Source organism: Hyalella azteca, unplaced genomic scaffold, assembly GCF_000764305.2.
Source record: "Hyalella azteca isolate HAZT.00-mixed unplaced genomic scaffold, Hazt_2.0.2 contig3643, whole genome shotgun sequence".
Lineage (NCBI taxonomy): Eukaryota > Metazoa > Arthropoda > Malacostraca > Amphipoda > Hyalellidae > Hyalella > Hyalella azteca.
The window spans coordinates 296362-320997 of record NW_025933885.1 but is presented as its reverse complement, the minus strand read 5'-3'; the positions used below and the strand labels follow the sequence as shown (position 1 = coordinate 320997).

Below are 24636 nucleotides of genomic sequence, written 5' to 3'. Positions count from 1 at the left end.
AAGGCACGAAGAACGCCCTGGAGACCGGCCGCACGTTTGCAATGATTTTCTTGTGTTCTGTATATCTTCTTTTGTTATATGTATATCTTTGGGTTCTGTGTATCTTTTCGTATTCTGTGTAATAAATCTTGTATTTATACATCCCGCAGAAAGGCACGAAGAACGCCCTGGAGACCGGTCGCACGTTTGCCACGATATCCTTGTATTCTTAGTAGTTCCTTATGTTATGTATATTTTCTTGTCTTCTGTGTGTGCTTGTGCTCTGTGTTCAACCTTGTATTTGTGTGTCCCGCAGAAAGGCACGAAGAACGCCCTGGAGACCGGCCGCACGTTTGCCACGATCTTCTCGGACATGGACCTGCGGCAGTCGCTGCTGGCGGCGCCCACGGAAGAAGAGTTCAAGCGGCTCATTATCAAGCACTCCCATGACCTCACAGCCGAGCAGCAGGCCGCTAATGAGAAGCGTGTCATCATGAACCATGACCCAGAGGCTGAATATGTGAGTACCTAACAGGGGTCATTGTGTTGTGTATAATTTCAATAATAATGTTTTGTATTGTACTTAGGGAAAAAAGTGATACAAGGAATGAATATCATTAGAACTGTTTTGAGGCGTTGTGTTTGAATTGTATTGAGGTGTTGTATCGTGTATTGTGAAAATAAAATTTTTCTGTGTGGAAAAATATTTTTATTCTATGTTGCGTACTAGATTATATTTTGCAGTAAGTTCAAGGTAGACGATGCAAGCCTTTTAAGACGTCATTAGGCAAATCGCTTCTGTTAGTCAAACTTTTGTAACACTTCTACAGACAGGCTCAGACTTTTTAAACTTTTCTCTTAATATTTATGTTGTTTTGTTATACTTATAGTGATTTTAAACTTGTTTGATCGTGATAAACCCTCATTATGATGACAAGCAATAGTAATAAGTATATTTTTATTTTTCTAATCTCTAAATTTTTTCAACTGAACTCTGATCATTTCCATTGCTAATTTTTTAAGAACTTTCCATGTAAAGCATAGCATGTGAAAAAATTTTCATCGTCAATACTTATTGAAGGCGTATTTTTAACCGCCTATAAACTTTTTTCAAAATTCAGCTAATTCTTGAGCTTCGGCGTATATTTTAATATATTTTTATAAAATCATCGATGCAGCCCAAAAATATTGACATAATCAAAATACAATTTTCCGGCCTGTCTTCGGTTTAGTCGAATGATTTTTAAGATGGGCGCCCAGAAAATGCCAGTGAGATTATTGTACTGATATTATTGAGATTATTATTATTAAGAGATTATTGCACTAAGGTTATTACGCTGAGAGTATGGCACCGAAGGTTTAGCACTGAGGGTATAGCTCTGAGGGTATTTAACCAAAGGTATTGCACCGAAGCTATTGCACCAAGGGTATTGCACAGAATGTGTTGCTGTTAGTGAAGCTTCTGACTTCTCAACGAAAACGAAGAGACTACGATTAAAGTCATCCTGGGTTGATTATGGCTTGCATTTCTCGATACTGCTTTTTTAGTTTTTGAAATTTAGGTTTATAAAAATGTTGTTAACATATTTTTTACTAGAATTTTTAATCTATTCGTCTTTTATGAACGAGTGATGAATTAATCGACGTCACAATTTTAAGTTTGTTCCAATTTATTATACAAATTTCCGTCACCTTATGCATACATTCCAGCACTTCGTTGTACTGGAAGATTAATTATCAATGACCACAACATCACAAGCAGACACCCATTCGGTGACTGCACGAGAACTATATTTCTTATATCGAATAAGTATCCTCATAATGATGAGTCCCCTGAGAATGAAATTAAATCTGTGTGTAATGATAAAATAGATCTCTTTAGTAATAGTATAGAAACTGAAATCATTTCAGCATGGGCCCATGTAAGTTCGTTGTGTAAGTTGCTCCACTCGTCGCAGTCTATAAAGAAATTCATATGCTCCTTCCATGCACTTCCGTATGACAGGATTCCTTCACCAGTTTTAGTGATGCCTTGTCTGTCATGTATGATACGTATTATGATGAATCAGGAATAACTCCATATGCCTCCATTTCAATGATGCCATGGGAACAACTTCATCACATCCGTTAATTTTTATGATGCAGTAGGAATAACTCCCTATGCCTCCATTTTAATGATGCCATGGGGACAACTTCATCATATCCGTTTTTATGATGCAGTAGGAATAACTCCCTATGTCTCTATTTCAATGATGCCATGGAAACAACTTCATCACATCCGTTAATTTTATGATGCAGTAGGAATAACTCCCCCTTCCTCCATTTCAATGATGCCATGGAAACAACTTCATCACATCCGTTAATTTTTATGATGCAGTAGGAATAACTCCCTATGCCTCCATTTTAATGATGCCATGGGGACAACTTCATCATTTCAGTTTTTATGATGCAGTAGGAATAACTCCCTATGTCTCTATTTCAATGATGCCATGGAAACAACTTCATCACATCCGTTAATTTTTATGATGCAGTAGGATTAACTCCCTATTCCTCCATTTTAATGATGCTCTTGACAAACCCTGCAGGGACCTTCCGTACTTTCAACATCTGTCGCCTACACCCTCGTGAGACCCTTTACACTTATTATACTCGGTGTATGTCTTCCCACAACGAACTTTGGCAACTCATAGCTTGAATTAGAACAATAAACTTGGTTGCTTAAAAAGCTCATCAGTATTCCTGGCTCAATTTCTGAGCTGCAGATAACTCAATTAATGTGTAGCTCAGATCACAATAACGTGCCAGGGAATGTGTACAGTTGATTCGTATCAAAGTAATACTTGTGAATGTTCTTTCCGTCATATTAATGATGTTTTAATCAAGCTTATGAATTGCCAAAATTCCATATTGGTATAGCATTTTGCTCGCCGTTCTAAAGTCCGCTTAGCTTTCTGTAACCTCGCAAGTGTCTATATATACTGCATTAAACTACATTACATGTATTTTACTTACGCTGTAAACGTGGCCGTTCGACTCCACTTCACTTCTCACTTTATGTGTTGAAAATTTTTGCTGAATCTGAACATCGAGTGATTGCAGTTAATCCAGCAATGATTCTTTATATCCAAACCCTCATTTCGTCCCTTTCGAGACCCACTTCTTGTCCCAGTTGAGACCCACTTTTTGTCCCAGCTGAGACTCACTTTTTGTCCCTTTCGCGACCCACTTCATGTCCCAGCTGAGACCCACTTTTTGTCCCTTTCGCAACCCACTTCATGTCCCAGTTGAGACCCACTTTTTATCCCTTTCGATAACCACTTTTTGTCCCAGTCGAGACCCACTTTTTATCCCTATTGATCTTATATTATTTAGTAGGCCTGATCTTTTAACAGTCAAGAAAATGTCAGGCAAGACTTGATTATCTGTGGGATATCGAGCGAGTTCCATCTTCAACATCGAACACTTTCTAAATTTTGCTGAAATTTCTTAATACTCTGAATTGTACCTTTAACTTGAGGTAAACTCACTATCAAAATCGAGCTTTACCACATCCAGAGCTGAAAAAAAAGTTTACATTATCATGACAATGTTAACGTTTGATTTTCTTTTTTTTTCTGTGGAGAGATAATGATTTCTTCTAATGTATACTCGTTTCAAATCACGTTAATAATACACTCCCTTTATTTTCTCATTTTCTTATACGTAGTCGGAAACTGTTTCCTTCCTGTATTTTTCTTACAGTTTCTCTGAATGTAAGAAAATATACGTCAAAATGTTCTTGCGTGTCATAACAGGACCATTTTTATAAATTTATTGCAAACTTTTCTCTGAACAATTTGTTCATGTGGCGCTTCTATGCTCTCTAATTCTGGTGAGCGATGCTAGAATTCATAAAAGAAAAAACTTAGCTAGTAATGAATAAAACTTCGTTATAGTCTCACCCATCATATGCTGCTTCCCTTTCCACGACAAGGAAGCAAAATAAATTCGAACAATTGTGATGATACTTTTGAATATTTTCTATTTCCACGACATGATGCACTCTCAAAGTCAATTCGGTACTGTGCATCAATATACATAAATAATGGCAAAAAATGCTCATTGTTATATTTACAATGAATTTTATTTTCTGATATGAGGATAAATGTTCGTGGTACAATTCAATGTAGTTCGTTGGTCGTGGCACGTGTCGATTTTGTTTGCACATGAGTCAATACTCATCGCGCACGAGGCACCGCAACAAATGCAATGCATTACAAGGGCTTCTTCCTCACTGCACTTCTACTTGTTGTATAAAACTGATTAGTTGTTTTCCCATCCTCGTGCCCTAAACAAATTTAACCCTCATCACAACATCACCTTCATTTTGGAACTGTCCGTACTCCAGACCTTTTAAATATTTTCTTCAAGGAAAAAATAGATATCCTAACAGTAACGGGGTCGCATAAGCCATTAATGGGTAAAATATTCAATACGTATAGCAAATTTTTAGGTAAAAATATAAGAATTGCCCTTTATAAATATAAGAACATTAACCGTTAACTTCAACATGTAATCCATATTTTCATATCAGTCCCTTACTTTCCGGAAAATAAATCCGCCTCTATATTAACTAATAAACAAATGACGGTGGAATTATGTCCTTACTGTTGAATTTTAAATTAAGAAACTTGAAATACCACAACATTCGCAACCGTATAATGCTCGTTAAAGCCTCCAAAATAATTGCTCACGGCTAATTTAGGCAAACATTGATCTTAGTTCAAAATATAATCTGGACAATGCTCGAGAAAGTCAGTGGCATGGTCTTTTTTAAGTCATTGGCAGCTGAAAAATATAGACTACCTTTTCCAAATTAAAGAGAAAGTTTTTTTCCACCTAATAGAATAAAAATATCGTTTATTAATTTGTACCTCGCTCTGCTCCTAATACCTCACTTGGTCTGCTGCTACATACCGCCATGACCGTGACCAAATAAAGGTATAAAAAAATAATATGTAGGGTATTTAAAACCATGGTGGTTAGGCGTTCTGTACGTCGGCGTGGTATCTCCATATCATTGCACCTTATACGCTCTCTTTGATTTACTCACTGAGTTTAATTATTGAGTGAATTTTGCCAATATATGTTGAAGATTAATAAGCACTTAAAATTATTAATTGATTGAAATATTATGAAGTGATTTATTTAAAGCAGCTGATGTAAAAATGCAGAGATGTGAATGTCAACTATATTATTTTGTCATTTCTGAGTGACCTTCTCTTCTTCATGACTTATTTATCCGTGTCGATGCTCCCCCATAACGGAAGTTCATTTCTGTTGACTCTTTGCTCGTTAAGGACGAGGCTCGTTTGCTTTGTTCCGATGCTCCATTATTCCTTTTATATTCGAGCATCAAAAAATCGACATTTTTCAAGATTTTAAAGTTCAATTTTAATTATACTTTACCCCTGTTCATGATCATGAGATAAAAGGCACTATATCCTATGAATATATTTTTTTTTAACTTGTTGGCGTTAACATCGATATTTCATGTTGTGAATGGTCATCTTTTCAGTGTCAGCACATAAATTCAATGGCGTCACTATTTTGTCTACTTATAAATCCTTAGCCTTTTCCTATATTAGTTTGGACGGCTCCCGGTCGTATTTCTATGAACGTAATGTGAATAGTTGGCTGAAAAGGAAGCGTTTAGAAGTCTGTCCCATGCAAACACGCAGTGGCAATACGTTCATAAGGCAATATAAATTAATTTCTTTAAATTTACTATTCTCTCTTAATTCCAACTAAAGAGAAGAAGTGTAGAGTGGAACTAAGCGATTTAATCACAATATTTTGGAAAATGTTATTTCATCACTCGACGTAGTTCAGTAACACAACTACAAGGTACATTAATACGGCAGATCTATAAACATTCACACGTTCCCGCAAATTGGGATAGCTATTTAAGTATTTTGAGGATGCATTTTGCATTAAGTAGCTAGCCTATGCTTCGTGGTTAGGTGCTCTTGAGGCTTGGTTGCCAGCGGAACGAAAAACAGTCCCTTATGTCGTTTTCTGAAGTAATTCTTTTTGCTGGGCATGGAATCGTGATTGTAGCTGATGGTGAATGGTTGTTGTTTCTTGCATTCTGTTATTTTTAATTTTGTTAGTCACTGTCTTATAAAATAGTCTACTTACCGTATTGTATTGTCGCACTTAAACATTGCTGTGGTGTTGATGTTGATGTTTAGTCATGGTTTGATCAATGTTATTTTTCGCTAATTAGGCTTTCGCAAGTTATTGATTTCATTTATGAATGCTTCTTTGTGTGTGTTATTCATGTTTTCGATTGTCAAGTCATTCGTTGTTAAGGTCGTTCGTTTTGGATGATCTTCTTTCGTTGTATACACTTGATTATAACTTCGTAAATGCATTTTCTGTAATGAGTTAATTCCACTCGCTACCTAGAATTGTGACTAATTGAAACTTGGAATCGTTCTGTCAATGTTAAATATTCGGTTTATGGCTGTGGATATGCACATAACATCATAATTTATTATTATTTTTTGTCGTTGTAATCGTGGTTGACGTTTCGGTAGCAATTATTCTAACGTTCCCTGCACCACATCTGGATGCTGTAATGTTGATGTTCCTAAATATCTTACTATTGCTCGTCGTTGCCTGCTTAAGCTGTTATTAAGTCAAATTTTTCAAAAGATGTAATTTATGGTAAGAAGAAATTAAAAGGTAAGAATATTCTGGGCACCTTGCTCGTAATTTGGACAGGATTTTAGTAGTACCAAGCTTCTACCGTTTATTCAATTCAAGAGCCAACTAAGATGCATACCCCGGTGTATAATTTCTCACTTTCACGTTCAATAATGTGTTAATTTTCAACTACAGGAGTAAATATAGCTTTCTTATTTTCAGTGAAATTTAATAAAAAGCACGTGTTGCGACACAAGCATTTCAGAAATGTGCAGTGAGGAAGAAACCACCCTTCATTCAAAAAAATCTTGGCCCAAAAATATCTATAAATGCACTATTTGTCATCGTGTGTATCATCTTGTCCCAATTTGGCCCGACAAAGGGTTTATAAGTGTTACACGTGTTCTATTCTCGAGCTGTGCGTAAGAAAGTGCATCAAAATTTGAGCAATTTGAAACATTCATATCTCCGAGTGTAAAGTTCAATTCTTCCACACAGCCCCAACCTACAGACTACTTGTCGCATCTCATGATGAAATGAATTCTATTTTGTTCCAGTGAAAGTTCATTCATTATGTCCAGTTAAAAAAAGATTCAATAATGAAGGATGAAGACTATTCACACTAAAGAAGCAATGTTCAGGAAATTATTTGAAAAGAAATAGACTCATTTTTTCAGCGTCGCCTATGAGTATTCATTAACCTGTCATACAACAAAATTATTTTCTCGATTGTTCCCGCTGTTCACTCACTTATCTGAATCTCTATCGGAGATCTGTATCAGTTGTGTTACATATTGCCTCGTGATAATGGCATTTTGAAGATACAGTATAGTGGTGACATTCAAAGTTGTTGAAGCCTTGACCTTGCTCTTTCTCTCGTGGCCTTTAAGCGACGTTCAGTGAGACCAATCCTCGAACCTCGTTTCATCACTCTAGCTGAAGTGGAGCTTTGGAAATTCTGCCTTAGAGGAGTTATATTTGTTCTAAAGAAAACCCCGGACATGACGATTTACTTCGCTTTTTGAAGTTTTCAAGCCCGTCAATTATACTTAATATCATTTTCATACGCAGTCAGAGTCGGTTTTTCCCGGCATTTGAGTTAAACTTTACAAGCTGGAAACATTTTCAATCGCTTTTGCTCATTTTCAATAAAGGAGTTTTTTGTGACGGTAAATGGTGTGCTACAACTGCTATTGTAACGCTCTTCACTCCCAACTTGGGAAACTAGAATTGCAAAGCACTCTTATTTCAGTCAAGTCGCCTACTTTTCATTCAAATCACTCGTATTTCCAGTCACATCACCCATATTTCAGTCAAATCATCTACATATCAGCCAAGTCACCCCCCTTATATCAGTCAAGTTACCTCTATAATATCTGTCAAGAAACCCGGGCTTCATTCTCATCAGCCATATTACGGTCAAATCATATATTTATCAGGACTGTCCTCCATGTACCAGTCATGTCGCTTATTTCGCTCGCAGTTTTCATGCTGTTAAACTACCACCTTTTCCTCGCTATCATTTGACGTCAACTTCTGGCGTTGCAACGTTTGGTATCGGCCGGTGCATTATTGCTTCAACTGTACCCTAAAGTTCAACACGGCTCTTCTCAAGCTATGGATCATAAATTAAGCCTTGTCAAGGATTGAGATATTATGATAACTATATCAGGCTTTCACGTCTTACTTCATTTCTTCTGTGTGTGTAATTTTTTTATCTCTAATTCTCTAGTAAAGACATGTGTGCACCTGTATTTTTGTCACCAGTCAAGTTTTCTCTAAATTTTCTGCGCTGATTTTCCACGCTTTGACATTATTCAGCTCTCCCAGGCCAATTTTCCCACGCTCTCCTTTCCTCTGCTCTCCCACGCTATTTTCCCACGCTCTCACTTCTTCTATTCTCCCACGCTACCTCGGCTTACTCTCCCACGCTCTCTTATCGATCCTCAAGCAGATACCCCGCCTAGGTCGCCCGACGAGAGTGTGATTTTCCTCTTTTCGCCCAGCCCCTTCTTGAAATTGCTTTTGCCTTCATCACCGAACCGACACTTCAATTTTCCATGCCATTTGAACGTGCCATAGGACTGCTTCTGAGCCTTTCTAGCTCTCTAGCCAAATCCAATGTTCAAGATTTGGGCCATCGGCGAGGCAGTGGGCAAGCAGTTTCCCGATTTGTAGGGTCCATAACCGTCTGGCTAAGGGTTTTTCGCCTACACAATTTAATTGATATTTCCTAATTGCAGACGTCGCTTTAGACATTTTTTCGGTCCATATACTGGCATCACTTATTCCTGTGCTAATTATCTAAATAATCTACTCGCAAACAACTCCTATGAGGGCATCTGGCTCATTCATAGCCAACAATTTCTCATAAATATTTTTACGCCAAAAGTGAGCCAAATTTAATTATTGAAAGGATAACAATCGGATTCATTTTTAGCGCATTTTCTCATTTATGGAAAAAAATGCACCATTGTGCTCACCATGTCCGTCTGTCTGTCCGTCTGTCCGTCCGTCTGTCCGTCCGTCCGTGACCTCAAGTTTTCGTCGACGAGAAAATGCGCTCTCTGTCACTCACTGCAGTGAGTACTGAGTTATATTTTTTTCTAATTCCGAAGTACTTTCGTGTGCACTTGAGCTTTTTCAGTAAATGTAGACTATTTTAATGTTTTTTCTCAGAATACAAATTTTACTCGAAGATTTATTGGTCTGCCTGTACTCATACAGTGAATCATTGTTTAGAAACGATGCAACAAATTTGGACACTAATATTATTGGACACTTTCAAATGATATTGGGCTGTGGCTCAGCAGTTCGGATACCTGCTGTTCGAATTATGAAGAACTTTCAATTCGTGATTTTTTCCTCCCTTAAGGAGTTATTTTCATATAGTTGTTGTTGGTCGCATTATTACCTCACTTGCATACTTTTTATATTCTTTAATAGCAATGTCGCTTATATTGCTAATGAAGTACTGAGATCGATGATTTTAATTTTTCAACAGCCATAAGTTTGGTGCCATTCTCGAGATGCCGGAAGTGTAGCCCCATTCTTCAACATTCGCTTATCTGAAGGAGACTTCTTGTGTACACGAGCCTTAGAGACAGAGAGCACATTTTGGCCGAACGTTATTGCCTCTGAACAAGCACAAGATTTGCTCCGAAAGCTCGAAACGTCACAGAATAAAGTTGGTCTCAAAGCTCTGCTGCAAAGTCTGCTAAATTGTACCACCTGGCCTATAGCTCCTCTGAAGATGGATGTCTCGAGTTCTCAGAGCTCGACCTTTGGCCATGCAGGCGGCTACACTTGTTGAAAAAAAATCTTGTTTTAAATCGACTTCAGTTTCTCGGTACGACGACCGGGTCGTATTTCAAGGTACCAGGAAATGCGTTTTTCATCTTTTCGTTTTTCTTCATTTTAAGTCTTGCTTACTTTGGTTTCATGGAGAGGTTGCAAGCTGACATTGCGTGACCGCACAACAAAAATTGTAACTTCGACGTTGCAATTCATTCAAAATGTTAAGTTCTTCTGAAGCGCGTTTATTTGGAAATTTTCTTGTTAATTTATATTTAAGCATATGCATGCCAGATAGAAATCATTTTTTAAAGGTTAAATGTTTGATTAAAGGTTAAAGTCGCTTGATTGAAATGTGTATCAATCGATTGAAATGTGTAAATCGTTAAAAAATATTGCGTGTTTCCTGCAATTTTTGATGGGACTAGCAGTTTAATTCAAAAAAATATTCAGCTTCATTAAAATTTTATTTTTTTTAATATACAAAAAATATAGTTCATTAATATATGATTTTTGTTAATTAATTGCTCCCAACGTTGGAATGCATAATCTCATTGAGTTCAATCAATCAATCACTCGCATCCAGAATTCACCTCCTTCAATGAATCAGCCTCCTTCGATTGTGCCTCTTTTAATGAATCGGTAAAATCGTGAAAATACAATTGAACTTTCAGCACCTTCTTTAAGTAACTGTATACCGTAAAAGTACTATTCATTCGTTCGTTAGTTATGAATACGTCAACTGCTTCTCATGAGTCAAATACTCACCGTGTTTAAATATGTCTCTGGACCTTACGCGTCAATTATGTCCGTCTCTGTTCAGCGCTTTATCTGGGTGATATAAAATCAGTAATACCTTCAAGAACCAATATTGTTCCTTTTTTTAAACAATCAATCCCTGATGTCTGCCTAAAAAACATAATTGCTGGAAAGGGCGACTAACGGCGGCTTGTAATATAAGATATAATTATTATTCAATGATTTTTCCCTTTTCCTTTCAATCGCCTTAATTCTTAATTACAGGAAATACCGTACATGGCTTCAACAGATTCCCCCTCAACGGTGTGCTGATTAAAGTTGCTGAGCCCCTCAAAGTTACCCTGGCTTAGGGTAAATTTGCATCTGAATATCGGCTCTTTTTTCCGGCTTCAATCCAATTTGCTTCTAATTAGGGTTTTTTCGCGTGACTTTGACGCGAATGTATGGGGTCTTATCGCGCCAGCACGCCTTGCTAACTCGGGATAAACGTGTTTCCAACTCCATATACTCTTTAGCGCATTTTCTCATTTATGGAAAAAATGCACTATTGTGCTCGCCGTGTCCGTCTGTCTGTCCGTCTGTCCGTGACCTCACGTTTCGTTTCGCTCTCTGTCACTCACTGCAGTGAGGACTGAGTCATATTTTTTACCTGAATTGCGAGAATTATTCACATTCATCTATCGACTCTACCAGTGTTTTTTTGCCACTTTTTTTCTCATTTTCGTCATCGACTCTTAGTTTGCATTGATGAATTTCAATTATTTTATTCGCTTCTCTGATTTTTTCTCTAGTAAGCTGTGAGTCTTGCTGTTAATTTTATCTATTAATTATATTCATATCATAATCGCAATATTGCAAAGCCATTAATTCAGTGCAAAACATTCAATTTTAAAAACACCTTGCTACCGATGCGAACCGACTTTTTAATTTTACTTCAATTATTTTTTCAGCAAAAATAAAGGTTTGTGCTATGCCTTACATGGAAAATTAAATGATCGTTTAACGAATTGCAAATTATTGAAAAGTTTGAACACCGTGGACTTTACTATAGGAATAAATTAATTTCTAGTCATTCATCGCTCTCAGTTGTAGGTACAATTTTTTCGATCATTTTTATTATATCACAGTCAAAATAATAGACAGAAAATCTGTCTCGTCCTGAAATATTTTATCTGACGTTTACTTCTTGATTTTTTCATGATATTTGGCAGGAACTTGAGCTATCAACATTCCACCACGTAATTTGATACGTTTTCATTAATATCCGGCTAATACCCAAAAAATTTAGAGCAGAAGCCTCAATTTATGTTTATCGATGTATATAATAAACATCATATCGATGGATAGGATCGATGGATATGGATATATGATCATATCGATGGATACGATGTTGTAGCTGATCTTCACAATTTTAATGCAGATGATTCATTATAATTTTGGTATTAGGGTTGTTTAACTTTTAATCAAATGACTTTTTGCATTTTTTAAATCATCTTACGATGGTGGTTTAAAATTCTAAATCATCTTGCGATAATTTAACGATCAGTGTTAGTGACTGATGTCAATGCGCAACCTACTAACAGCCCCAAGTTTGATTGGTATTAGGCGAGATCCAGTAAATCGCGTGCATCAAACCATCAAGTTAATTCTTGCACCTTTCTATGATCATACGAGTATCATGGCTGTAAAAGCTATTTTTCCGCCCATTAATGTCGTCAAATAAAAATGCAATTAACAGTAACCAATTTTATAAAATTGGTTTCAGAAAATTTTTCCATACAGCGTAATATTGTAGATCATTCTGCCCGAGATTCTACCAATATTGGATGAAAAGTATGGAAAATATCCAGTACGTCGTTCGGCTTTTACGGTCAAATGAGAGATAGTAATTCATAGAATTGCCATTTATTCCCCTCGAAACAGAATAGTTCTTGTTATAACTTCATATTCAAATAATTACGTCGTTAAAACAAAATTCAATAGCTAGGATAACGCAAATTTCATTAAATTCCTTAGCTTTAGCAGCACTTGAAATATCCTAACATATTACTTTCAACTAATTTTTTTAACCGTAAAATTAAAGAAGTAGCGGACGCAACGCATATTCATATTGTCGATCGGATCAATCAATTTTTACTTTAGATTTCATCATCCTTCTAACAAATACGTGGGCAGAAACGGAAGAAAAAATGCCGCTTCGCACTCGGTCTACGAGAAGACCTGCGGAGACGACTGCCGCACTACTGGGCCGACTACCGGGACGGGGTGGTGGGCGACAAGACCATCCAGAAGGTGATAAGCACCACACTCTTCCTCTACTTCGCCTCCATCCTGCCCGCCATCGCTTTCGGTGTCCTCAACGACCACAACACGCACGGCAAAATTGGTGAGCAGCGCTACTATGACATGCATACGCCATGAAGATAATTTTCTATTCATGAAGATAATATTTTATGCAGATATGCAGTAATAGGCCATAAGCCCATTTCTTCAGTTTCAACACTTCTATATGCTTATAGCAGCAGGGATTTATCTTGAAATAATTTGAGGTTGGCTTGTTACGGCAAGTGAAATTCCAGTCTGGTTGAGAAAAGTGTAACTTAAACCATACTGATGTCGAATGCACAAACCCTTGTTGAAAATAAGAGCACAAATTTTGGTACTAATTTTGTTCTATTTGAAGCCAGTTAGCTAGAAAAACTTAGCTTCTTATCAAATACGCAGTATAAAATAAAACACTATCTATATTTGTCAATGATTGTGTGTGTTTGAAGCCTAACATAGGAAATATATATGGGCTATCCGAACATTAAATCTTTCACAGTAGATTTTGTAAATGCAGTATATATTGTTGCAGGCACTAGGTTGATCAGACTTATTACCTTGTAACAGACGTGAAGAGAGTCATCATCGGTCAGGTGATCGGGGGTATCTTCTGGGGCGTGTTCTCTGGCCAGCCACTACTCGTGCAGCTCACGACGGCTCCCCTCGCTATCTACATCAAAAGTAATATTCTATATTATTTGCTTTACATTCAACACTATTTGCACTGAATTCAGGCCTTGAGCAATTCTACTCCCGCGAACACTGTACAATTTTGATACTGTAATTTAACTACATTGTATCTCACGAAAATTTAAGATATATTTGATAAATTTCGTGTTAGAATTCACACAAACATTACTTTTACACACGAAGAGGAATATAAATTCATGGTAGTGCCTGTTTCGCATTGACACCAGAGGAAAAAAAATATTTTCCACACAATATTTTCAGTCCACGTTCAAAATTTTACTGTCGCTAGCAATCCTGCAATCATGATGTTGATTGATTGTCAACGTGTTAACACTCACGTTGCGTCATCACGTTGGTAATGTGCATCAATAATCTACTGCAGAAATAGTTCAGTTATGTACTGCACAGCCAGTGCAGTAATCAACTGAACAGCCAGTACAGTAATGTGCTGTACAGACAGTACAGTAATGTACTGAACCGCCAGTTCAGTAATGTACTGAATCGCCAGTTCAGTAATGTACTACACGGCCTGTACAGTAATCTACTGCACAGCCAGTATAATAAAATAATGCACCGTCATTGCAGTAATCTACTGCACCGTTAATACATGCTGTGCACAGCCATCACAGTATTGTACTGTACCCTCATTGCAGTAATCTACTACATCTGCGCGGACTTTGACCTGGACTTCAACGCGATGTACTGCGCCGTGGGCCTGTGGAACAGCTTCTTCCTCATCCTGTACTCCCTCTTCGACGTGTCCAGACTCATGCGCTGGTCCACCAGATCCACCGAGGAAATATTCGCACTCTTCATTTCTATTGCATTCTGCAACGATGCCTTCAGTGACGTCATCAAAAGTAAGTACAAAGTTCACAACTGTACAATTAAATATGTTTTCAAATTTTCAGCAGATTATTACCGGTAAGTAACATTCCTTTGACAAATTTTCACTTAATTCTGACATTCAAATTACAAAACATTCAATGCATCTTTTCCTGATTTCAAATTTCAGGTTTGCATGAATCAGTATCGACTTGAAAACATCTAGAACGTGATGCGGTTTGGCTATGTCTTACTTGAACAATCTATTTCCAGTTCACGTCTTTATTCTGCTTCTGCGATGTATGAATATTTTGGCACAAAGAGCAATTCACTTCACCTACGGTGCCAAGTCTGAATTCCATTTATTTTCCTTGACGAGATGTCAAGAAAATAAATTTAAGTTAGAGTCGGAGCCTGCGGTCAACAGTGTATAAGTTTCATAAGTCATGCGTATGCCTGAGTCATCAATTTTTATGAATCCATGAGTCTAGGAAACCATACAATTTGCAACTAAATTCTTGATTGGGTAATATTCGTACATGTAGTTAAATATTCACGCACAATTCCGCATAGTTTTGTAAAAAATACTGCGAAGCCTGTACATATGACAACTATTTGAAAGATGTATTCTTGTTCGTTCCAACTGATTTTGAATTCTGTAACATTCACGTTAAAGTGTAGCGTACATGAGGCAGCGTGGTGCAGAGCACGACAGCGTGCAGCGTACATGAGGCAGCGTGGTGCAGAGCACGACAGCGTGCAGCGTACATGAGGCAGCGTGGTGTAGAGCACGTCAGAGTGCAGCGTGGTGTAGAGCACGTCAGAGTGCAGCGTGGTGCAGAGCACGTCAGAGTGCAGCGTACATGAGGCAGCGTGGTGCAGAGCACGACAGCGTGCAGCGTACATGAGGCAGCGTGGTGTAGAGCACGTCAGAGTGCAGCGTGGTGTAGAGCACGTCAGAGTGCAGCGTGGTGCAGAGCACGTCAGAGTGCAGCGTACATGAGGCAGCGTGGTGCAGAGCACGACAGCGTGCAGCGTACATGAGGCAGCGTGGTGTAGAGCACGTCAGAGTGCAGCGTGGTGTAGAGCACGTCAGAGTGCAGCNCCCCCCCAAAAAAATCAAGTGTTTAAAAATGATTCCTTCATAAGAGCAAACGTCTAAATGGAAAGTTAAATTAAATAACTTCCTACTTTTCCATGGCCTATTTGCTTTGATAATCTTTTATATAGGCTGCATTACATAGAGTAATCTGGCGGTATTTCGCAATGTCTACATTAGGCGCTTTATTAATTTTGCTTCTTATTAAGTAATTAAGAATTCTATTCAAATCATCTGCTGGAAATCAATCGGATTCAAAAAATTCCTTGATATCTTCTTATTGAAGAATAGTATTTCCAAAGCCTCACATCGATCTTTCGGTTTTGCCAAGATACGTTATTGCAAGAGCGGCCTTCTAAAACTCAAACGACGACTTATTCCTATGCTCCTCAGATGCCTCCCGCCTTTTAACTAAAAAATTTCCCTTGCGCCAACTTGTCGAGTTTAATGGGTGTAGGCGTTCATTCACAGCCTGCCTACGCACGTTATCTGCATGGCACAATAGCAATTGAGGGTCCGATATTAATTACTTACTACTATATATCGTAATATTCAAGTTCTCATGTTTGGTATCAACTTAATCTCCAACCAGTGACTAATTCTCAAACTAGTAGATGTTGAAGATATAGGAAAAAATACTGGTTCATTAACTGACTTTGCGGTGCTTGTGATGAAGTGAAGAATTAACTTGCCATATGAGTCGGAAAAAACTAAAACTACCATGACATGATAGAGATTTTTTTTTGGAACATGCATTATTGGAACTTTTTTTTGACCCGGATGTTGAATTAATAAATACATTTAGAAAAAAAACAAACTCGCCATATTTACTTCGTTTGCATTTGAAAAACAAACAGAATAGTGGCAAGCGTTTCATTTGAAAAACAAGCAGAATAGTGACAAGCGTCACTATTCATTTAAGCAAGAAACTTACTTCCTTATTACGTAAGAGTTATTTGAATATGGTTTCATTGAGGAAACAGACGTGACGTAGGAGTAGAGGTTTCATTGAGAAAACAGACGTGACGTAGGAGTAGAGGTTTCATTGAGGGAACCCAGTGACGTAAAAGAGGGAGTTTCATTGAGGAAACGTGACGTAGTAGCGTGGGAGGAGGAGCCTGCGCTCTGACGTCAGAGCTCAGTCAGTGAGCCTCACGGACAACATTTGCCCTGAATTATCATTACTCGCTTATACATCCGACGTGGCAGCGGCAAAAATCCTTCAAGTCCCCGAGAAATTTGCTGGTAGTCCTTTTGCGCGGATCTCTTGATGGCCGTCGTTTATTACACAGCAAATGAGTTCCAAAAGCGACGTTATAAATCAGCAGCAGAGCACTGATTAATAACCACTACCAAGGATGTGGAATTAAGGTTGTGTTTAAAAATGTTTTCATATTAATCTTGTTCAAAATCTAAGTTGAGTTACATATAAACTAGAAATGGTTGTAGCTCACACAATTTTTTTAGACATCAAAAACTCATAATCGTCTTGCTTCTTTCAAATATCGACATACTTGACGCTGTTCTTATACGCCTTTAGTCGCTGTGTAGATATAATAAATAAATTCTCCCTGTAGTAATGCCGGAGCAACTTCCAACGCGACGTTTCAGGGTAACCAGATCCGCTGCTCAGCGGTCAAAATTCCAGTAAAATTGTTCTTGGAATTGGACTTCTCTGAACAGCCGCTTCATAATACATCATCCAAGAGCCTGCATTGTCTTAGTTTCGGTGTTTCACTTTGCAACGGGCCAAATTTTTGCCGCTCTTTTGGTTTTAAACCGCCGCACTTCCTCAAGCAATACTATATCGGTAGCAAGTGTCTACATATCTTCGTTGGAAGTAATGGTATGTTAAACAGTAGCCGGGCTTCAATCAGTTCTGTCATCATTCGCTGGCTCGTACAGCTTAGATATCTGCTATATCTATAACTGCATACTGTTTCGGTTTCATCTATTGACATTGATTATTTCTCTACTTATCACGAATTTAGCCTCAGCTCCGTTCACATTGCACGGTCCCTTTAATCTCTAGAGGAATGAAATATATTACTGCCATTACTATATAATTATTTTTGATTTCTCCTCATATGCTATGGCCTGGAGGCAAAACTCAGAATAACTTTAAATAAAGCGTAACCCGCTACAATTCGCCCATTGATTGTGTTGCATTATTGACTTACTTTGTGGAAGAAGTTGAATGGCTTCTCTGAGTGCTTGAAATATATTAGGTTTTTCATTTCTAGTAGACAATAATCCTATTTCGGTATTTCATGTTTTTCTTCGAGAGTTATTCGCCGGTCATCTGGTCAAACTTCTTATTCTCTGTTGAATGAAGTACTTACATGAAGTCAATTTATCATAAATAGGTACTGAATTTACTGAAATGCTGTAAATGGTTCAGCATCCCTTGCTAGCGCTTAGTTCTGCTTTCATTTGGTGGGAACCTGCAGCTTATACTTAAAAAAAAATTCAAATCACCGCATATTTTTGATTCCCATTTTCCAAGAGCGAGTTTTTTATCTTTTAATGGTGATGCCTGCCGCTTACCTCCGAGACAAATGTTAGTGCCGGCCTTGCTGCCCCGGCGAATACTTTGGTGATGATCTCTACAGAGCCTCGGATTCCGGGACGCGTCTCGCTCTGTCCAACTTTGAAAGAAAAGTCGCAGTCGTTTACTGTCCCCGGGTGCTAGAAAAATATCGAATTTAAAAATCGGATGACAGAAAAAACTTTATGAGGTGCTTCAGCACAGAATTATATTTGTAATTCTTTCTTTTTGAATGCTTATGGAGAGATAAAAAGCAGGTAAAATCCGTATATTTTGTCACTTAATGACAAAAATGATGTTATGAAATCAAGCTACTTTAACAAAAATGAAAATTCCTTTCATCATATAATCTTAATGCCTGGAGTTGGATGGCATATTCTTCAACTTGATATTCACCGAACTTTATCGAGGAAGTTTCAGATATTGCGTGTTCTCGAATGTTGTCTGGAAAGTTACGGATATAAATGTAAAGATTCAAACGTTACTGCAGCGCCTTTTTATTTTTATTTTTTTGTGGCTCCTTCTGTCATTACACAACCAAATTTTCCATTTGGAGTTTTTCTTCGTAAATATAAGTCATAATCAAATAATCGTGCATCAATTTTTCATTAGAGTGCTGCAGTAACTTTGATTTTGAACTGATTTACTCGTATTTAAACATCTTTCAGATTGTGAGGATGTGCTAGTTTCGAGTTTGCTTCTTACCGGACGATTCGGTGGCTATTAACTTGTCGTGTTGGAAAATTCTGATGAAGAAGTTGGCTCTTTATCTTCTCAACTCTTCTGAACGAAAGATCAAAGTTCGATCTTGGCTCGATTGCTGGCGCTCACAGATGGCTTCTCAATTTTTTCGTTCAAAGTTTACGTTTCTCGGGCTTCTCTAAAAACCCGTTAATATTTTCAGGCAATGCATTTACATCCCGTCATGTTCTATTATGAACTAGATAACTTTTCCCTCCATTCCTCCTTCAGATATCATTTATAAATTTGAATACATTTCCCTCGATTGTCACTTTGCTTCGAGATCTGCAGTCGCAAAAATCCACTTTCTCATTGTATCCGTTCTCAAATAATCCATTTCGTTACATTCGTACAAATAATATTTCTCCAAATTTGCATTCATTTCCTTAGCATTTTACCTTGCCCATGTGTTTTTTTCCCCTTCTTCCCTATGATGAATGCGAGAACCGTTGATGCTGGAGACGCTGTCGACTATCCATCACTTAGCTTTCACTAAGAATTTTTTATATGCTTTCTCCAAGAATCTTTTGTAACAGGGAAACCGAGCGCTTTTATCAAGATGATGGCTATATGCTTCCATCACAACGGTGGCTTTGGACATTGATAGCCTATATACTCCCATTATTATTATTCGCCTTGGTCTCTTCTTGCAGTGAATCCTATTAGATGACATTCAGACCATGTCCGTCTGCGGTTTTTTAAACGAATTGTAATTATTTTACATAAAAACTAATCTATCATTAGGTGTTCTCAAAAACACTATCTTTTTTCTGATTCAAACATTTAATTAATGAAATGAATCGTCAAATTAAATTTAGTCAAATAAATTGTCAATCATGTTATTATGAATATTTGGCCAATTTTTCGACCCTGTGCAGTTTTCGGAACTGTTTTATCTATAAGAGGTTCATGTATAAATAACATACGCTTTAGTGTGTATTTATACAGCATTTTTCATCAAGTGTCCACGCTCTTTGCAATGCAGTTATTTCCAGATCTTTTTCATACTAAATTTTACGCCGTCATCTCGAAAAAAATTACCCTTCTAACTTTATTTTAGCTCAATATGATACGCAGTTAATGAGATGATAATCTTTCGTTAATGCAGTACCGATCGTGTCCTATCTTCATAATAATGTTTAATCTTATTTCAACATAGGCCACTATTTATAGTGGATATGATCGATTGCTATTTTTGCACGACTTAGTCAATATACAAAAAGATTGTTAAGTATCCAAAGAAAGTAGAGTATTTCACGCTTGGGAAGTATCGGAAGCTAAATCTAATCCATTGATAATAAACTTCTGATATATTAAAAAATAATGAAAATTCTGAAGTGATCAACAAACTCCATAGAATATATCAATAAATTTAATCCACCTTGTGACAATCATTTGTTGAGAAATAAAACATTTGAAGCATAAATTGATTGATGCAAGAAAATATTAAAATGCTTATTTCTTCACGAGTGAGCCGGAAATTTTGTAGAAAATTAATATTTCTGAACATTTACCCCCGCCCGATCACCGTTGTTTTATCTCCTTGTAAATCTGGATGTTCCAATCCGCTTGTTCAAAATTCGTTCCATCCGTTGGCTGGCCCATAGACTAATCTAACTTTTCCTGTATTTTATCCATTAATTCCATATGTCAATAAATCCATATGCACAACTCCATTCGAAAATTTCGTCCCCAGCCCTCCCGGTACCTCTACGTTGCCTCTACCCAGACTAACATTCAGAGAAATGAGGGAGACTTGGTCCAAATAACGATGCAGTTTTTTGTCTTCAAGTGGTTCATCCTAACTCAGTTGGACCCGGTAAAATGGCGTATCAGCGCTACGTGCCGCTGGTGCGTCACTATTTGGACAACATGGCCCATCAATTTTTCTGAGTGACACGCTGTCCACACGACGCCGCGTCCATCGGATCCCGATAATGGCGCTCCTCATGGCATCCCTTCATTTGCATTATTCTTCTTGTGCAGGTTTTTGTCTGCAACTCACATCAGCGTTTCTAGTAAACCTTGCCATAAAAGATTGGTGGCACAACAAACGTACCTTTTTATTCGTGGTAGCTACGGCATGATTGTGCGAGTCGAATTGCGTGTGTTAAATGCAGTTATACACGTACAGTTTCATGCAGTTATGTCGGGTTTAGGTCGCCATACTGCCGTGCACGTGCCAGTTACGGTCCAGATTAATATTATTTAATACATTTAAATAGAAGCATTCACACGATGGCATGAACGGCCTTGTACGGCTGGAGTGAATGATTCTACTTCTATAGAAATGCATTGAAGAATATTGGACTTGACCATGACTGTTATATGCCTGACAAATGTCCAGCAGTATGGTGTAAAATCGGTCTTGCACGATCGTACAATTTCATTCAGTTAAACGCGCGCAACTTTGTATTGTATCCGTCCGTTTCCGCTATAGCGTAATGCTAACATATAATATACCGGCTTTAACAACAATACGTATACACTAAAGACCAGCCAACCTAACGCCGGTACCGGCAATCTTCTCAACTGAAACATCAGAAGCTGAAATTATAGACGCTCTTCAGCAGCATTCGACTTTCCATCTTCATAATTGGGCTTCATTACCGTCGGAGTGGCCAGAAGCTCTCACGATGTTGTACAATTAAGCCGTCATCGCCCATAATGTTAACTTAGCTTCCTCTTGTGATGTTGTTCCCTGCATGAAATTGATGCCGAATCTTAACGGCCACCTGTCATATATTCGCTGGCCACTCATAATTCGCCCATGACTCTCAACTGTTACAGGCAAAAATAAATTGTATATATTATTGGAGTCTTCGGTTATAATGTTATAGTTCAAAAATCTGAATGGCGATACGAATATTTGTCTTCCAGTTCAATGCTTCAAGTTTCCAAATAATATATCTATCTCCTACAATTTTTTTTTAGCTTGAATTATACTTAAGGTACAGTAATAAATTTGTAGGATGTGAATTGAAAATTATATTGGTCTTTCACCGCCGCAGTAGCTTCTCGCAATGAACCCGAAGAAAATTTAGAGTGTTGATTCTAAACAGACAATGAAAGGCATAATTACTCATGCATCAAATAGATTACTTCATTAAAGCACTCAAAAGCTTCAGAAGAGGAAACACGCTACGTACTGTAAAAAGTTCAGAAGAAAATGAAGCATAAATGAACTCTAAATAACCAAAAAATTTCACTTGTTTTTATCAACAATTAATCCGGGTCCGTTGTCAGGTCTAAAAATTTTGAAACAGCCTGAATTTTACTTTTTTCTTATAATTTCCTACGCTCTCATCAAAAATATAAATTTCCAGGCCAGCGTGCCTTCATAACTACTTATTATCTTGGTATTGTCTCGGTTCTAATTAAAAATATCAATGAATTTCTACAACTATTTAATTATGTCCTTCCCCTGGAGCCTCGAGATGAATTACGTTGGTGCTCATTTCAGTAATTATTTCTTTAATGAATCAAATTTAAACCCCTGATAGATTTGAATGGCGATATCGTGAGCAAATATCACTAATAAATAATGAGAATATCTCACAAAACTGGATCATAATATTCCACAGTCGTGTCGTCAATTAAAACTCGTAAAACTGCTCAAGAGCATTCAATAGTGCGCCATTCCGATTGCTGTAATAAATTGATTTCACAATTGAATAAAAGTTCACTGAAAATTATAGTTGGGGCATGATATCTTTGAACCATCTTGAACTAATCTCAATTTTGCTCTCAAGTTTCTACATTCCTGGCTAAGCCTCTAACAAATTAAATCGGCTGGGAGTATAGACTCGTTGAAAAAACGGTCGCGTTGAAGCGCATTGCTTCTCTTACTTGTTTGAACATCAATAAATGAGAACGCTTTTTTAATAAAATAAAAATTGCATCAATTTTGCATTAAAACAGTCTTGGGCATGTCATTGAACGCCTGAATCAATTTCAGGCGAAGGTAAGTAGTTATAGAATTTGCAAACTAGATAAAGGAAAAATACGGCCAATTCGCGGTCTATGCTAAAAAATTACCGCCAAATATATATAGACACAAGTAATGCCACTACATAATCCTAATTCAAACATCTTCATTCCTGTGCTGCTATTCCTCATTCTGATGCTGTTTGTTTTTATTCCTGTACTTCGATTCCTAATTCTGATGCTGCTGGTCTTTATTACGGTGATGCTGCTCCCTATTCTGGTAATTCTGGTCTATATTCCTGCAATCCCACTTCCTCTTCTGATACAGCTTGTTGACTCCACACCGTTTACTCTAAAATTAGGGAGAAAATGCTCAATCTTAGTTGAATAATAAAAGTTTGAGTTTACACAATGTTTCTCACAGCATTTCTCCTAACCCATCACTTGGTTTGTAAATAAAAGGTTTGGTTCGAATTTGGGAAGGACATTGCATCTCCAAAAGACCCGCTCGAGTCGTATTTCAGGCGGTTCCTGCTTGCAGTCCAGTCTTGTAGTGGCGCTCGTGCACAAAAAAAAATTCAAGTTCTTCGGGTAAAAATACAACACCACTTTAGCTGCTGCAACAGTATTTTGTTTTCCTGCAACTCAGATTTTTAAACACCTTACGGGTAACCGGACACCACTTCTGCAGCTGCTGCAACAGCACAGGTCTGTTTGGGGTTTTTACTACTCAGTTTTTAAGTCCGAAGATATGTATTGGGTAACAGAAAAACGATACCTCTGCTGCTCCTGCAACAGTAAGGGTTTCTTTGGTGTTCCTGCAACCCACAATATAAGAGCTTGGGCTGGGAAGTCTCTTTATTTGCTGGTCACAAACACACAGTAAATGGATAGCTCGGCTCACGCTACGAGTGCCGATATTGCGTCTCATACCGCTGCTGCACCCAGCGCTGTCGCTCGTCCAGAGCATTTCAGATTTAATTGTCAGTAAGTCCGAAGCCACGCTTGAAATAATCTGAAAGTTCTTTTGGAGCAACATCAAAGAACGATTTTTTCGATGACTTAGATTAATGGAGCCACCATCAACAAAAGTTCCTCATATAATGCAGAAATCCGCCTATCAAAGTTGGCCCAGCTAAGTAGTCGTGCCTAAATGGCATATCGGTGATAGTCGCACTTTATATCTAATTCAGTTTACGAAATAAATATTTTTAATAATTTTCGCTAATTTGCGTACTTTATTAAACTAAATACTACGCCATATTCATAATGCTCAGAAATATTCTTTAAAAATTCAAATTGTCGTTCTTTGAAGTTCCCAACCGCGAAGTGGAATAGATATAAGCACGGCATCGCCTTCCTGGCTGACACAATATGCGCCCCATCAATCTTGGGTTTGGTGAGGCCAAATTTCGGCAGCAGCGAAGCAAGCGGCAAGCGAAGAAGCCGCGCACGTGCAAGGATGCGCAGATAATTCTTATTTCCGGCCCGATAATACGGCCGCATTGCAACCAAATCCTCGGCCTGAGATCGATGATCCAAGCACGCGCCCGCTCCAAGTCCCGACAGCCAGGGCAGCTTTAGGGGCCCCTAGCTGGGCATGGCTGCCCTGCACACGGGGCACGGCTGCCCTGCACACGGGGCACGGCTGCCCTGCACACGGGGCATGGCTCCCTGCACACGGGGCATGGCTGCCCTGCACACGGAGCATGGCTGCCCTGCACACGGGGCATGGCTGCCCTGCACACGGGGCACGGCT

General features: G+C 38.1%; 1 protein-coding gene across 1 annotated transcript in view; it reads left to right on the top strand.

Annotated features, from left to right (window-relative positions):
- The first annotated feature begins 307 nt into the window (after nt 1–307).
- LOC108669578 (solute carrier family 4 member 11) overlaps nt 308–24636 on the top strand; it is a 40025-nt gene continuing 15696 nt past the window's right edge. The window contains exons 1-5 of the mRNA XM_018156957.2: nt 308–499; nt 2565–2603; nt 12898–13108; nt 13615–13728; nt 14391–14597. Of these exons, the coding sequence (XP_018012446.1) occupies nt 353–499; nt 2565–2603; nt 12898–13108; nt 13615–13728; nt 14391–14597 (718 nt within the window). The 5' untranslated portion in view covers nt 308–352. The remainder of the gene's footprint in view (nt 500–2564; nt 2604–12897; nt 13109–13614; nt 13729–14390; nt 14598–24636) is intronic.